This window comes from Populus trichocarpa, chromosome 4 (genome assembly GCF_000002775.5).
Source record: "Populus trichocarpa isolate Nisqually-1 chromosome 4, P.trichocarpa_v4.1, whole genome shotgun sequence".
Lineage (NCBI taxonomy): Eukaryota > Viridiplantae > Streptophyta > Magnoliopsida > Malpighiales > Salicaceae > Populus > Populus trichocarpa.
Window position 1 is genome coordinate 6,225,950 of NC_037288.2, and position 17,005 is coordinate 6,242,954.

Here is a 17,005-nt window from a genome sequence, read left to right on the forward strand (position 1 = left end):
CTCTATTGATGCTAAATATAGCGTGAAATATTTTCAAATAAATAAATAAATAAACACAAATAATTAATTAAAGAGAGGATATATAAGAAAGAAAGAAAATAAATAAATAAAATATCCCCATCATCCATCAAAGAAAAAAAAAACTCAATGTCTTTCTCTTGCAATGCAAGACCATCATCCTGGAGATGAAAGTGTTTTAAAACAACTAGACTGGCAGCCAAAAGTTGAGCAGAAGTACCAGCTGATTATTTTTTTGTGTTTCAGTTTCCAACAGCATCACCAATGCTTAACCCAAATTAGAGCAATTCAAAGCAGCCTTAATTTTGAGAACCGTGGTGCTGATAAGGGTATTGACTGTTGCCACAGATTCCATGTTGAGTTCTGTGGAGGATGTGACATTAGGGCCAGCGACCAGAATTTGGAAGGCTACTGTAAGAAGTGAACCTCCTGAGTCTGCCCCAGTAGAACTTGTGGAAGTAGAACTGTCCCCTCCTGTGTCTGGACGGCCATCGCCAGATATTACAAAACCTGATGGAAGTATGGGAATGATCGATGAGTCTGCACCGCCTATCACCATGTTCATGGCTGGAATGTCAAGTGGAGCATATACCACCATTGATCCTGAAGAGTCCGTGCAGCTCTCTTGAAGTATCAGCATGTTGTTCTCAGTAGGAATGAAAGGCTGCTTTAATTTGAAAGGAAAAACAATCAAAGAACTGCACAAGTAAACTTACTGAAAATGAATCAAGACATTGTTGCTGTAAGCCTTTTGGCTATAGTTTATACTGCATCAGAATAGGAGAGAAAGGAAGAGAAATTACGTGAGTAATGGATATGCAGTTCCCTGGATTAGTCCCATTGGAAATGTGTGAAATCACATGCACAGGATTGCTATTGGACAGAATATCCCACTGTTAGAGACAATGACAGGAAATACCATTTGTTACATTGCTATAAATATCCGAATGAGTGAAATATGTACGTATTTATTGATCACAGAATGAATCATTCTATTTTTCATAAACCTGAATTCGTGATTTCTCATCTTTGAAGAAGTTAAACACATTCTGAGGTGAGAGTGGAAGCCAGAGAGAAGTAGCAGCACTAACAACCATGCCAATCGGCTGCCCTTGTTCTGTGTTCTTACGAATAGCCACCCGAACCCCACTATTGTGCACTTCAGAGAGTTGAGGGAAATCCAGTTTTCCTGACATGCCCAAACTTGCAAAAAAGATCTTCACCATCCTGTGGGCTAGGTTTACTATGCTCTTTCTACCCTCAGGTGAAGTGATCACTGAGCAATGGAAGATGTTAAAGCTCAACAGTATTGCATAAAATGGGTGTCAAAGAAATGGAAAGGCAAAAAAATGATTATTGTCACCTCCTCCAAATTCTCGAGCAGCTGCAGTTTCCTCCTTGTAGAAAGCTAACCTCTCACAAATCCTCCGGAGACTAGCAATCCATCGTTCTGCTCCATAAGCAGATCTTCCGCATATGAGATCTCTGTAAAGGCGATGAGTTTGAGTTCTATCATCAACCTCCACATGTTCTACCCAAGTTACCTATCAAGTTTGTGTGATGCAAAATCAGTCTCACACACGATTCACTTAAAATTGACATAAATTATTGTTAGACAATTTCAGATATACTAATATTATGCAATGATTCTATGCTAAACTAGTCTTGCAATCTTTAAGTCATCGTTTGTTGGTAGCTCATGGCGATGCATACAAACGCTTGCTTAGTGCTTATGACAGAAAAAGATCATCCTGTACATGACATTATCAGCGATGAAAAAATTGGTATCGAATAAATGGGGGTCTGCAGATATGCTTGTTTTAGATATTGCATCTACGAAACATTTATAATAGCCATGCTCATTAATTAATATGAACATTACACTAAATGCAGACGTCAAAATATTCTGTAAACAAGAGGATAGAGATGCCAGGCTCCATTCCTTTTATAGTTCATTGATTAATTGACAAATGTGCATCAGAACTTGGTCGTTGTTCGTCAGAATCGGTAACATTTGATAACTGTAAAGCTCGGCCACAATCAGCCCTAATCTGTGCTATGAACAAGCATGGTATGGTTAATCTAGAACAAGTAATTCGCAGAAGTGACACTTGCTCAATCATTTGATCATTTCGGGTATAGTGATGCAGTAACTACTCACCTTGGAACATCCATTAGACTTATCTTGGATCATGCATCCAGAAGGAAGCCGCCAAGCGCGGGAAGGGGAGCCATCTCTCATGAAGTCATACGATATATCTGCTATCACCCACTCCCCAGGCTCAAGTTGCTGACAAAGACGAAGGAAGTAAAACTCCCTAGGTGGAACCAAGGGCGACAGTATGTGCATTTGTTCATACATCTGCATTTAACCCTTTCACTTCATAAATACTCAGCTCAAGACCTGACAAAATTTAAGGAATGATAGAGATTTATTAGCTACTCAACATACCATCTGCAAGGAACCATTTCGGTTTCCTACAGTTCCAGCTTCAAGTAATAGAATTGTCCTGGCCTTGGTAACAATTGTCGGAAAAAGATCCATCCATTTATTCTGTAAAATCAAAGCAAATAGTTAAACTTGTTTCCTCTTTAGCAACAGAATATGGTCTGATCTTACAGTGTGGAAAGTAAAAGCGCACTAACTGGATCCAAAAACATGTCAACCAGGTCCATTCCAGGCATGATCACCATTGCTGAATCCTTGGATGATTCGACACGAGCATTAGAACTTTTGAAGTGACTGTCCCTGGGGTATAGTTTCTCATAGCCGACACGATCAATAATGTATCTTCCATCAGATGGGGACTTGATCCACAGAGGCTCATTAACTCGCAAAAGCCTGACCAACTCATCTGCTGCACTGGCAGCAGTCTCAGCCATGAGTGCCTTTTCCATATCTAGAATTCCTCTACGTTTATAGACCAACTGACTGTTGTCCAGTCCTGGATTCCGTTCCAGATCAATGCCAGGGTTTGTTGTCAATACGCCATGTGAAGATCCAGCGCCAGGTGTCAACGAATCAATCTGTGAAATCGATTTTCCTATGTACTTGGTAAGAAGGGTGGATACCTTTTCATGCTGCACAACAATCATAATAATCATAAATAAATAAAAAATCATTAAGACTCTCGAAACAGAAACATTTATGGATCATTAAAAAGAAAAGGCCTAATAGAGAACGAGGAGATATTTAGAAAGGGAACTTCGTTGAAAGAATCCAAACTAGCCTCTTCTTTCAACCGAGCATTTTCCTGCTTTAGTTTCTGCAAACTACGTTGGCGTTCTTCTTCTCCGAAGGGAGGACCTCCACAAGCTGGGCAGATCACATTCTTCAGTGCCTCTATGATTGCCAGATTTTCACATTGAATCCTCTCATTTTCTAACCGAAGAACTGAATTATCTGCTCGCTCACTCTGCGCCTGCGAAATGGATCAGAAGGTGCAAAAGCATCAGTACATTATTAAGGGATACAATGTATTCGAACACAGGGTTTTAGACCAAGAAATCACGAGTACCTTTTTCTGAGTCCTTTTGTTTTGAAACCAGAACTTGATCTGTTTAGCCTCAAGCCCTAATTCCCTACTCAACTGGCGCCGCTGGTTTTCATCCGGATGTGGACATTCCTTGAAAAATCTTCATCAGAGTAACAAAACCACAAACTTCAAACGCAGAAAATGAAGGTGGGGGGGGGGGGGGGTGTGGAAGGACGGACCTTTTTGAAGAAACATCAAATATTCTTACAGGATGCATATTAAAAATCCATGAAAAAAGTTGTGACATTAATAAGCCAAGTGAATGAATTAAGGAAGCAAGCAATCCAAACAACACAATCAAGGACCGAACTAGCACATAGGAAAATTGATTTATCAAGACAAAAATGAATGCATCAACAGAAGAAGTAAACAATCTCCATCAAAAACACCATCAGCAATCTGAAAACGGGGGGAAATGGGAAAATCCTCTTCCATTCACAGATAAATAAAATAGACCTCTCATGTCGAGTGAAATGACTTTATCCAAAAGCCGCTCAATAATGAAGACCTTACCAACAAAGAGCAAGCCAAGAGTGAAACACCAAAATTTATAGATTTCCTCGTGAACATCAACAGAAGCTTCACAGTAATCAATGGATGGTGAAACTATGAATCAATCGGAAGAACATATCAAAATAGCCAAACAAAAACCATATAAAAAACAACAACAAATGCAACATATAAAGATCAAAATCTTGTTTTTATATTTTGCTTAAAGAACATAAAACAAAGTCCTTGAAAAGAGAGTGATGCTAGTTTTGTACTTTTCAAGCTGATGAATCTGTTGATTAGAATGGCGATGGTAAGCCTTATTTCCCTGATTTCTAGAGTTAGAAGCTGCTTCATGTTCATCGCCCGAAGCGCCACCATTGTTTCCCATTGAAAGCTCCATTATTTTCCTCTTACTCGCACAAATATTATCACTGCAAGTCTCCCTTCTTGGTATGCAGGCTAGTAATGCACAATCTATGATTATATATCAGATATTGTGCATATATAGCCCAACAACTCAATTCCAAATAAGGACAGCAAATGAACACCAAACCAATCCTACAAAGATAGATTTCTGGTTCTTGGTTTTCTACTGTTTTAGGCATAATGCTTTTTGTAAACTTTTTCTTTCTTTCTTTTGGCCATGAACTGCATTACACGTTACAGCAAAAAAAAAAAAAAAAAGGTGCAAGCCAGCAAATTTCGTCGTTTCAGAGATATGCTTCGCATGAAAAGCTACGTACCATATATGGAGTGGGATGTATACAAATGATTTTTACTTTTTTCCAAGTATTCATAACCATTGTTTTCCCCCTCATCAATCCAAGAACAAGCATGACTCGACTGTGTAGTTTCGCAGAGTGGAGGACTAATTGCTGTGGCTAAGGAACATGCTTGGCTAGTTTAATCTGTTGATGGATTGTTGATGATACATGTTTGAATTGGGGTAGGCTTAGTTTGTCTTGTGTACTGATCAAGACACATTTTGATTGTGCCATGGATGCCCTTAATTATTGTGTGATTAACACTAGATAATACTAATCATTTAACAAATTTAGTAAATTGATGATTGGTAAGACCTTTTCCAAAATTATGATTAAGTATTAGCATACATCTACGGAATATTAATGCAACAATATTGTGCTCTAAATGCAACTACTGTGTTGTTCTCTAGATATCTTGATTTAAGAATTTTAAAAAAAAATCACAATTAATTGAATTTTGAAATTGAGAAAATCTATAGTTAATTTAATTGAATAATGTATTCAAAATTCCATGAACTTGAGATGAGATGTTTGCATAAATATATTAAAAAAAATCCCAAAGTAGCTACAATTAATTGAATTTTGAAATTGAAAATATTCTAGTTAATTTAATGAATAATTTAATAAAATGTTTGCATAAATATATTAAGAAAATCTCAAACTAATATTCAAAACATTTTAATTTTACTTGAGACTATTATTTTGAGAATTTACAACTATGGTTATATATTTGAGATGTAAAGAATATTAATTGAATATTTAGTAAAATGCTTTATAAGCAAATTAAATATCTATCAAGTATTGCAGCTGTCTCTGAAAAAGAAAATAGGAAAATCCATCATTTATAATCTGACCTGTCAAAACCTTCCATATTTTCTCAAGATTTTCCATTTAGGGTTTATGATAGTGGCGAGCGAGACCTGGATTTAGATGGTGATAAAGTCTTGTTGTGAATTTTAAAAACTAAAAATCTAAATTTTTCCTCCATTTTTTTTTATTTGAATTAAATACATATCTAAGAGAATTTATTGATTTTACTAACCTAAAAAATGCCCCACGACTATTAGTAGTCTCATATTTTTCAATAAACAACTTATTGTATCAATCTTAGTCTTGGATTTTTAGAAGTTTTCAATTTAGAACAACTATCTAAATTATATTTTTTTTATTGAAAAATTGCGTTATTTTGTAAGAAATTTAATGTTTTTCATTGCTACATGTTCTAAAACAATGCATGCCATGTACATGAGCTAGCATTAATTAAAAAAAAAAACCACTAAAGAGTATGATTAAATTATTATAGTAATATTAACAAAATATTATTTATTGGAATAATGTTTTGTATTTTTTTTATTTTTTTCAATTTCATCTTTCAATAATCATGTTTTTTAAATCGTGACTTAGATCGTGAGTTTCGTAAGTTAATCCGAGTTGTTTATGTTTATTTTTTTGGGTTCTTTTTTAATTGAACTTCATAATTTTTTTATTTGCTTTCTTTGAAGTTATCCCAATTTTAAAAACTTGGATCACGAGTTTGTTAAGTTGATTTGATTTATTTTTTTAGATTTTTTTTAATTAATTTTTTTTTTCAATTTCACCCTCCAACAACTCATTTTTTTTTAATTTTATCCTTCAATATTAAGTTGTTTGAGAACTAAGCTATCATTGCCTCATTGATTTTTTCTTTCTTTCAATTTTAACTTTCAACATTGGATATGTTAGAAATGAAGCTTTATAATTTTTTTTATGAAATTATCCTAGTCTTATAACCTAGTTTACGGATTTAGCAGGTTAACTCAAGTTGACTTGTGTTGTTTTTTATTATTTATGTTTTTGTTTTTTCTTCGATTACGTACATCCTTTAATACTAGATTAGTTAGAAATTGAACTTTGAAATCTCATAATTCGGATGGTAGATTTAACATATTAACCCGGTTGTGGTGGTTTCTGTAAGAAATAAAATAAAAAATTGTAACTTCTATTTCAAATTGTAAATTTAATTCATTACTTTTTTCGAGATTGATCATGAAAATCAAGGTGTATTTTTGCTTGATTCCTCGTGCATAGTCTTCGAAATTTTTGTGATGCTAATTACGTTGGTAACTTCTCTTGCAAATAATTTAACTCTCCTTTTGCTTCTCATTACCAGAGCAGGAAATAGACTCTCCTTGTTAGTAATAGAAATGATATGTTTTCATGCATTTTCTATTTTAAAGTATAGAAATTCAACTAAACATGTTTTTTATATATATCTATTTTTATTTCTTCAACTAAACACATTTTTTTTTATTCTAGAATACTAATCAAATGCAAATATTACTAATGATCCTCTGGGTATGCTAAGCTCGTGGAACGAATCCTTATCATCAGAGAGTTGTGGGGCTGCCGGAGGACAGCCTATCTCCCCCCATTGGCGCCAATCGAGCTTTCTCAGGATACCAAACCTGAAAAACAACAGCTTCAGCTATTCTATCCCGCGAGAGTTAGATCGTTTGTCTCGTCTACAGCAGTTGGCCTGGGGAAACAACACATTCATTAGTGATGAAATTCCTGTCAACATCTTTTTTTATTATTATTATTATTAATGTGGGTGTTTGAGCCAGCTTATATATACCTCAACTAATCTCATAGGTCCTGAAATTAACGACCATGTAAGCTTCCAGTGGCCCTAAAAAAACTTGAAATCGTGAATATTAAAGGAGCAAATCCAAGATCTGACGATTTAAACTACCCCTCGTGATTTCTGTCAACATCTTAAAGCTACAGGTGCTTATTGTTGAAACAAGTATACGACTTCAATTTTGGATTTAATAATCCTGTGTGATACTATCCCTTCCTCTGTATGCAATCTCTCTTCTGTTATTTTCAGATTCACAACAATTTTTTCTTCTGTGGACCAATTCCAGAAACACTCTCCAGTGCCTTGAATATTACGTGTCTCGATGTCATTCAACAGCTTCACTGGGAAAGAGCCCACGTAAGCAAGCACATCTACTCCATGGAGGCTTTCACTTCAAGTCAACAATCTAGAAAATGCATGGAGAGGATACTGGTGTAATGTGCCAAGTAGTTGAAAATAGGTAGTAGATGTTTATATATATTGAATTCCTTTGAATACATGTCTGTTGTTTGTATTTTATTTTTCTTAAAAGCTCGTTTATTTGCTGAAAAAAATATATTTTTTTTAAAGTGAATTCCGGAAAAAATGATTTATTTTCCGATGTTTAGTAGTGTAATGGAAAATAAATTGAAAAACACTTTTCATTGTTTGGTCATGTCATAGAAAATGAGCTGGAAAATAACTTATTAATGTTTTATTTTTTTCAAGTTTATTAAAATAATGAGAAATAAATCTTACAAATTAAAAGGTTGAATAAGAATGAAATTGAAAAAAAAATATAATTTCATAAATTATCTCAAATAAAATAAATAATAATCAAAATATAATAGAGATTAAATTTAAAAAATTAAAAAATTAAAAGATGAAGAAATTAAAATAATAATAATTAACATTTTATAAATTATTTCAAATAAAATAAGTAACAATCAAAAGAATGAGGACCAAATTTGATAGATAAAAAATTTCAATTAAAAAATAATAAGTGAAAAGCAAATAACAATTATAAAAATGAGGATCAAACTTAATATAAATATTAAATTCTAAGGGATGAAATTGAAAAACAAATATTCAAAACAAAATATATATAGCAATCAAAAGTTTGAGAACCAAATTTGATATAATCAGCAAATAATATGACATTTCTAAATTTTTCACAACTTCTAGAAAGTGTTTTCCATCCAAAATAAAAGAAAAACACTTTCCTAAAAACCAAGCCAAATTTTTCTTTGATTGGAAAGTGTTTTCTGTTGACTGGAAAGTGTTTTCCGTCCAAAATAAAAGAAAAACACTTTTCTAAAAACCAAGCCAAATTTTCCTTTGATTGGAAAGTGTTTTCTGTTGACTGGAAAGTGTTTTCCGTTGACCAACTTTCCTAATGGCAAACAAACACATGAAAGTTTGGAAAGTGATCTCGGAAACCACTTTCCAAGAAACAAACTAAGCCTAAATACTTATGATATGGTGGTTCAAATGCGTGTTTGGATACAGGTGAACTGAAAAGCATGGTTAGTCTTGAACGAAACGGGATTTAAGGTGATTGGATCATGAATAAAATTTTGAAATTAACAATAGCAATTGGAAGTACGAATGTCGATAACTTGATGTGTAAAATTGCATGGAAAACTATGTTAAATTTTTTTTGAAAAAAAATCATTGGTTTTTACTAATAAAATACAAGCAGATAAATCTACATGTAATTATTAAAAATAAAGATGTTACAGTTAATATCAGAATGGATATATGATTCAGTAAACTTTTAAATGTGAGTGATGGAAAAAATAATGATAAGGAAATGTCAATGTTAATGATATCACGATAAGAATATTTATATAGATATTGAGTGTTTTAAATGGGTTAAATCAACCAACTTAAATATGATCAATGATATAATATCTTTGGTAAGGATATGATAACTCAAAAGAATTATGAGAAGGAGAGTGAATAATATGTAAAGATTAAAGTAAAATTATTCAGTTTGAGACTTAGATGGTGATTTTTTTGGTAAATTCTTTGTAAGATAGTATTAGTGAGTATTAATAGTTTTAATTTATTAAAAAACAAAACTTCCCCTAATTTAATCCTGTAATAACAAAAAAGAAAACTAATAATATAATGACAAAAATACCCTCAGACCTAGGGTATAAAAATTTGAAGTAATGAGTGTTTTTACTATGCTTATAAAGGGAAAAGATGAAAACACCCCTCATTAACTGCCAAAGGTTTTTTGTTTTTATAAAGATAAATAGATTGTTTTATCTTGCATCTTTTAATGAAAAATACAAATTTACCCTTTTATAGTAACCAACAATTAACGACTCTTAAGGGGATTTATCTCTATGGCATCCAACAATTTATGACTTTTAAGAGAATATATGACATTTTACTGTGAAATTTAAAAGTAAAATACTCGTCTTGCTCTTGATTAGTTTAAAAATGTTAAAATGCTTCTATTACAAAGACAATTCTACCCTTAACCATTTTAACCATTAGCCTAATGTTTTTAGCTTCAAGGACAAGAAGATAAAAATATTATTCTCATTTACAGTGTAATATATATAGAAGAATATTGTTTTTACCATAGTTTTGAAACTCGGTCCGGCTCGGCGGATCAACCTGAGACCCGGCCGACCAGAGACTGAAACCGGACCAGGCTTAAGAAAAAATAAAGAAAGGTAAAATCAAGGGTGACTCGGCGAGTTGATTCGGTAAGACCCGATTAAAAACCCGATTGCAACCCGTTAAATTTTATCCTTTTTTTTTACCAAGAGGACATATCCCTTGTCTAATAGATGTTGATCCATTAATTGGATTATATATTGACAATATTTTATGTACAAGAATGGCAAAATGAAAGTTGCAGTTCCAAATGGAGAACTGAATGTTATTGCAGATAAAATGGCTATTTATAAACCTTTTCCTTCTTGTTGTGCAATGCCCTTCAATGTTGTTTTTTGGCATTGAAAATTGTATACGGCAGATTTTATAAAATGACATGTGGGCTAATTTAGAGCAATAACAAAATCTAAAAAATAAAATAATAAATAAAAAGACACGAAAAAATCAGGTCATTTTCAATATATAAAAAGATATATATATTGTCACGTAGCGATAATAAATATTGTCCCACTCCATTCTTATCAATATACTCCCTTCTCATCTATATAGCGAAAAAATCAGGTCATTTTCAATATATAAAAAGATATATATATATATATATATAATTGTTTTATATATGGAAAATGACCTGGTTTTTTTGTAATTCTAGAACAAGATCTTCTCCTCCTCGTCCTCAGCTTTTTTCCTAAGAAAAAGCTTCGAGTTAAGAAATAACAAAGTATACTCAAGGATTCATGGAGTTTCTTTTTTTTTTTTTTTTTTTAACTCAAGGATTCATGGAGTTTCTTATATTTTATGTAGGCGGAGAAAGAAGCGGATCAACTTACCCTTTCTCTCTAGAGGTGGCACCTGTATTTTACCTACAAATACATTAAAAATATATTATTTTTTTTTATTGCAGTGTGTAATATTTGAGATAATAATAAAAATTATTTTTTATTTAAAAATATATTAAAAATATTTTTTTATTTTTAATATCAACACATCAAAATAAAATAATTTAAAAATATAAAAAAATTTAATTTAAAATAAAAAATTTAAATATTTCAAAAAACACAAGACATATCGTTTGAGAGTCCATTTTTTCGGATCAGGGTTATGTCAATGTGTTAGGTGGAAAATGATGCCATCATTTCTGACAAAAGTGGAGGTTAGTTGGAGGGGACCACCTCTAAAGCGATTGCCCATCATTCCATACCTTAATTACAATATGCCATTGCGTCTGTGCCTTTTAAAGTTTTAATTCTTGTATTTTTATTATGTTAATCAACATTTGGTCGTCGACTCTTTTGATTATGTGAAGAACCTTTTTCCAACTCATCAAGGATCATTTAAGAGATCATTGTGCGTTCTTGAAGGAAAAAAATGCATTATGCAAATTAGGTTTTCACTATTTTATTAGAAAAATAATAATTATGGTTTAGGGTTTGGATTGCTAATAAAGGATTTGAAAAATGAACCCCTTCAATTATATTAAAACAAATATAAAACAAAAATAAAAACTCAATCCTCATATATGATTATGTTAAATGTTTCATTTAAAATAAGTTTTTGGATAAAAAATTCCAACAAATTAATATTTTTTTTGAAAAATTTAAACTTAACTTAATTGAATACAAGAACTAAATAGTTTCGTCTGGTCCAATTCGATTTAATTTTATTTAAAAAATTTTTAATAATTTAAAATGAGTTAAAAATTAAAGAAAATTATGTGATTTTTATCAAAGATTTTTTTGAAAAAAAAATAGATAATCTGATTTAATTTGATTGTATGTAGTTTTTTTTTTCGATTTGATTTGATTTTTATTTGATTTTTTGTTTATTTTTGTTGATTTGTTTTTTGTTTTTTTAATTTAAAATCAAAACCAAACTGAATACTTTTTAATAAGTGCTTTTATTTAAGCTTTAGAATTTTATTTTTTTAATTTTGAATCAATATTTTACAAATATTCTAAATAATCCAATTATTTTAATCATCCTTAAATCTAAATTATCATTCGAATTAATATTTTTATTTTTTAATTTCTTTCTCTAATCTCTTACTAAAAAAAGCCCAACATCAAAATGATTGGTAGGGCAAAACACTCCCTGGTTGAATATATAAACCAGTTCCACCTTCCTCCTGTCTTTCCTCTCTGCGTTATTTCTCCACTGTCTCTTTTCCTTCTCTATTCAATTCACGGGAGGAGAAAGAAAGAAAAACAATTCTAAAGTTTCAATCTTTAAAACTCTTTCAGCTCAAACGAAAACAAGACAACAAAACAATGGCTTTCGAAAAGATCAAGGTTGCCAACCCCATCGTTGAAATGGACGGTAAGATTATTATTTTTTTAACTCTGACTCCTTTATTCATTTTGATGATCTTATCACTTTAAGCTGTTTGGATTCATTTTTTTATCACTGAAAGTTTAGACTTTGATTGGTTGTTAGTGATGCAATGGTGTTATAAAGTAAGCATCCTTGCTTTTGTAGATGCATGAAAGTTTGGATCCTTATGTTTCTTTGTCTAAAAAAAGTTGTAGGGTCATGGATAGGATCTGATTTTGAATCTGGGATTGATTGATCCCTTTACTTGAGATCTGGGTTTTATTGGAATCGTCATTTTGTCAATCACAAAGATGGTGCCTTTCTTTCTGTGTTTGAATACTTTATGTCATTCTTTGTTTCTCATGTCGTGCTTGTTTGTTATTGTGATGATACAGGAGATGAAATGACCAGAATTTTCTGGCAGTCAATAAAGGATAAGGTGATTTTAATATTTGTTTGTACATTTATGAATTTATCTTGCTGGTTGATAAAGGTTTGAGTTAATGGATTATAGCTGTAATGTGGGTTTTGGTGTAATGACGACAGCTTATTTTCCCCTTTGTGGAGTTGGATATCAAGTACTTTGACCTTGGTCTCCCTCACCGTGATGCCACTGATGATAAAGTCACTGTTGAAAGTGCCGAAGCTGCTCTTAAGTGAGTGTTCAGTTCATTTATATATATGTTCCTTTGTGCTGAGAATCCTTTATCCCAGATAGAGTTATCCTTTAATCCTCTCCTTTTAGATATAAAGATGTATGTAAAAAGTTGTTAATATTGATCGATCCTTCAGTTCTTACTTGTGAGTATTTTGGTGTAGATATTGGATTAATAGTACTGAACTAAGTGTTTGACCTGACTGTGATTATGTTATGAAAATTCGAATCTTTTCAGGTACAACGTAGCAATCAAGTGTGCAACTATTACTCCAGGTATGCATTCATCTCTGTTGGCATGAACATCGATATAAATGAACATTAATTTCCTATGGCAATATATTTTTTTCTTCTAAAGCAGCCATGCACAATTCTTATATTCAATGTGTTATTGACAGATGAAGCTCGTGTCAAGGAGTTTAATTTGAAGCAGATGTGGAAGAGTCCAAATGGAACAATCAGGAACATTTTGAATGGTCAGTGAAGCTGCACTTAAGACAGACCATATGTTTATATAACATTCCTTTTGCTTTTAGCTCCAATTACATATTCGATCTCTGCAGGCACTGTCTTCAGAGAACCAATTATTTGCAAAAACATCCCCCGCCTTGTCCCAGGTAACTTTCATTTTGTCGATGCAGCAGCTCTACAATTTCAGTGATGGACTAGGGCTGTACTGATTATTGTTGTTGTCAGGTTGGACAAAGCCAATTTGCATTGGAAGACATGCTTTTGGTGATCAATATCGAGCAACTGATGCAGTTATCAAAGGAGCTGGCAAGCTCAAGCTGGTGTTTGGTAAGATTTTCTGTTGATTTGCAGCTTTTATTCACAATTTATTAGGAATAATTTCCTATTTTGTTGATATTTTCTCATTTCTTATTTGTCTTTCAATCTGCAGTACCAGAAGGACAGGATGAGAAGACTGAGTTGGAGGTTTACAACTTTACAGGTGCTGGTGGGGTGGCATTGGCCATGTATAACACTGATGAGGTATATTAATTTTTTCGGATGATTATTCTAATGAGCCAAAATGCAGGTATGTTAATTGTCTTTTATTTTTGACCCTGGAATGCAGTCCATCCGTGCTTTTGCTGAGGCTTCCATGAACACTGCTTACCAGAAGAAGTGGCCACTTTATCTCAGCACAAAAAATACCATTCTGAAGAAGTATGATGGAAGGTATGACACTTTCATCACTTTGTATACCTTTTAGAACTCCATGCTTGGCTTTCATGAACCTGCCTGTATTTTCTTTTGGTTATTTAGTTGATATATGTCGACTTTTCTATTTGATACAGATTCAAGGACATCTTTCAAGAAGTCTACGAGGCCAACTGGAAATCAAAGTATGAGGCCGCAGGAATATGGTGAGTGACTCACTGTCTTTCATTTAAGATGATGGTTCGTTTTGGCTGCATTTGTATTGTCAATAACTCGTATGGTTGAACTGGAAGGTATGAACACCGACTCATTGATGATATGGTTGCTTATGCTCTTAAGAGTGAAGGAGGTTATGTATGGGCATGCAAAAACTATGATGGAGATGTGCAGAGTGATTTCTTGGCCCAAGGTATGTGGAACAGACCATTGACACCATGAAGATTCAGCTTCCAAAACCTTTGTAGTGTGCTTATCTTATTCTGGCTGCAACATTTATAATTCTTCTTTGTGGCCTTTGGTTCTGGGTAGGAAGTTCAGTACTGATATCTGGCTGTCTTTTTACAGGTTTCGGATCTCTTGGCTTGATGACCTCTGTATTGGTATGATATCCGACAAACTTTCTTGTAATATTTTTTAGTTGCCTTTTGTTTAATTTTTGATAGCCGTCTCTGTTCATCTGTATTCTCTGTACTCCTGCAGTAGAATAATCATCCCTCTGCTAATCAAACTGTCTTGCATCCTTTTCTCCTTATGGACTACTTTTTACATGCATAAAGCATTGGTTTCCCAATTTTGAAGCTTCTCTAATTCTCATGCGCCACAGTTAAAATGACACATTAAAATGCATCCTCTAACTACTCTTTAGTTATTAGATTGACAGTGGAACTTGGGATTTTCTTGTATCAAGGTGCTGATACAAGAAATAGGTTAATGCTAGTGTGGAAGGGGGGGGATGGTTTGCAGAAAGAAATTTCAGCAACAACTAAGATATTAGCATATTGTTCACTCTCTCTTTGTCATCATCTCTGACTATGTTTAAATTGGTATGGTTCAGGTGTGCCCAGATGGAAAGACTATAGAGGCTGAAGCAGCCCATGGCACAGTTACTCGGCATTACAGGGTTCACCAGAAAGGTGGTGAAACCAGCACAAACAGTATTGCCTCTATTTTTGCTTGGTCAAGAGGACTTGCCCACAGGTATGTAATTATGATCCCGCAAATTTATGCCATTGGTCTTGAAAATTATACTATTTAAGTTTGCTGAAAGCTCTGGTCAATAATTTAAATGTGTTTTTTATTGGTTAGGGCTAAGTTGGATGACAATGCCAGACTCTTGGATTTCACTGAGAAACTAGAGGCAGCCTGTATCGGAGCTGTGGAGTCTGGCAAGATGACCAAGGATCTCGCTCTGCTTATCCATGGATCTAAGTAAGACCAGCCCAGTAAAAAGTGTATTTTGAATGTATATCAATGTTTATGCTCTACTTTATATGAATTGTAAGTGTTTAATATTATTCTTGTGCATGTTGCAGGGTTAGTAGGGACCATTACCTCAATACCGAGGAGTTCATTGATGCTGTGGCGGAGGAGCTGAAAGCCAGACTTTCTATCAAGGCATAAGTGTATGTGATACTCACCAACTTTGCTCGGCTCTAGAATGGTTTTAATGCTGTAGTTTCTTCTTTACCTTGATGTTAATCAAGTTTGGAGCGTATGATTATCTGTGTTTTTTTTCTCTTTGCTAAAAAAAAGGATTATGAATGTAGGATTTTTATGAGTAAATAATTTTAACATCGAAGTCTAGTTCTGCCAATCACTTAGCTGTTAGAAACATCAGGGCTGGCTTCTTGTCTCATAGGAGGTTTCCAATTTATATCATAACCTACTCCTCGTCTTGCAAAATGTCGCCATGAGGAATTCATGAACGTCATCAACTTGAGCTGAGAAGTGGATATTGATATCATCTAGATAAGCAATGTGTTAACAAGAGTAGTTGTATCTCATGTTTGTTTGTCGACTTTTCAATGTTTGTAATATCTTGTGGTTTTCTGTTCTGTTAATTGTTTTCTGTTTTTGTTCCAAATTGTAGTTCGAAACCAACAGAGATCTTAATCGAGGTGTTGGTGTTGTTTACAGGACTTCGCATGCAAAGTGAGCAGTGAAGGTAATAAAGGAGAGGGAAAGATGGAAGAGTAGGGAACTCATGAATTTAAACAACTCAGCTTTATTTTCTTCTTTCCATTCTCTTGTTTGATTCAATTCAATATCATTTCAACTGTAATTTTTGTCGCCGACTAGTTTACTGCAAGGCGGTTCCTAATCTCAAATCTCTGCTTACTCGATGGCTATGTCGAAGACTGCTTTTATTTTTATCTATATACACATATATTCTATTTTGAGTTAAGCCCGCATGCATACAACCTAGACCTTTGAGCATGTAGGCAAACCTGGACTAGGTATGATAACTAGAGTAACTGGTTGCAGACATCAAATTGTTGGCTGAGCCTTCGCAGAAGGGCCCTCATAATTTTGAGAGAACTATCTTGTTGTCTGATAGAATCATCTGGCTCAAGGGATTTTGGCTTTCCATATACCTATCCTGTTGAAGAACAAAACTTCATTGATGGAAATCCAATTTAATAGTAAATGCCTTTTGGCTGTCCATATTTCTACCATAAGACCGATATGTTCTATTATCACTAAGTTGATTAAATTAAAAAAAAAAATCACACAAGTTTTAATGCATTGGACTGGGATAGTTGGTTTGTCTGATTGAGGAGAATAAACGCAATCTAGTTAAGATGGAAAAAATGAAAAAGAGTTTTTCATGAAA

At 33.3% G+C, this 17,005-nt stretch overlaps 3 protein-coding genes across 4 annotated transcripts; 1 reads left to right on the forward strand and 2 right to left on the reverse strand.

Annotated features, from left to right (window-relative positions):
• Positions 1 to 18: 18 nt before the first annotated feature.
• On the reverse strand, positions 19 to 1,727 carry LOC7494520 (homeobox-leucine zipper protein ROC8). Its single transcript, XM_024599617.2, has 4 exons — positions 1,382 to 1,727; positions 1,026 to 1,294; positions 822 to 911; positions 19 to 682 (listed from the first exon to the last, which is right to left on the reverse strand). The coding sequence occupies exons 2-4, from the start codon at positions 1,242 to 1,244 to the stop codon at positions 287 to 289; spliced, it is 705 nt and encodes a 234-aa protein (XP_024455385.2). The 5' UTR covers positions 1,245 to 1,294; positions 1,382 to 1,727; the 3' UTR covers positions 19 to 286.
• Positions 1,344 to 4,446, reverse strand: LOC112325882 (homeobox-leucine zipper protein HDG11). Its single transcript, XM_052452276.1, has 7 exons — positions 4,319 to 4,446; positions 3,537 to 3,654; positions 3,249 to 3,440; positions 2,665 to 3,099; positions 2,471 to 2,572; positions 2,180 to 2,380; positions 1,344 to 1,562 (listed from the first exon to the last, which is right to left on the reverse strand). The coding sequence occupies exons 1-7, from the start codon at positions 4,444 to 4,446 to the stop codon at positions 1,344 to 1,346; spliced, it is 1,395 nt and encodes a 464-aa protein (XP_052308236.1).
• A 7,690-nt stretch (positions 4,447 to 12,136) lies between these two features.
• Positions 12,137 to 16,576, forward strand: LOC7468338 (isocitrate dehydrogenase [NADP]). Of its 2 annotated transcripts, none has more exons than XM_024600251.2 (16): positions 12,137 to 12,359; positions 12,749 to 12,792; positions 12,900 to 13,009; positions 13,247 to 13,284; positions 13,407 to 13,484; positions 13,572 to 13,625; positions 13,705 to 13,806; positions 13,910 to 14,001; positions 14,087 to 14,190; positions 14,310 to 14,378; positions 14,466 to 14,581; positions 14,737 to 14,771; positions 15,227 to 15,369; positions 15,478 to 15,600; positions 15,705 to 15,794; positions 16,262 to 16,576. In XM_024600251.2, exons 1-15 carry the CDS (start codon positions 12,311 to 12,313, stop codon positions 15,790 to 15,792), a joined length of 1,245 nt encoding a protein of 414 aa, XP_024456019.1. In that variant the 5' UTR covers positions 12,137 to 12,310; the 3' UTR covers positions 15,793 to 15,794; positions 16,262 to 16,576. The 2 variants fall into 2 exon arrangements, with proteins under 2 accessions (XP_024456019.1, XP_002305928.2); XM_002305892.4 differs by having other exon boundaries at positions 16,309 to 16,576.
• Positions 16,577 to 17,005: the final 429 nt, after the last annotated feature.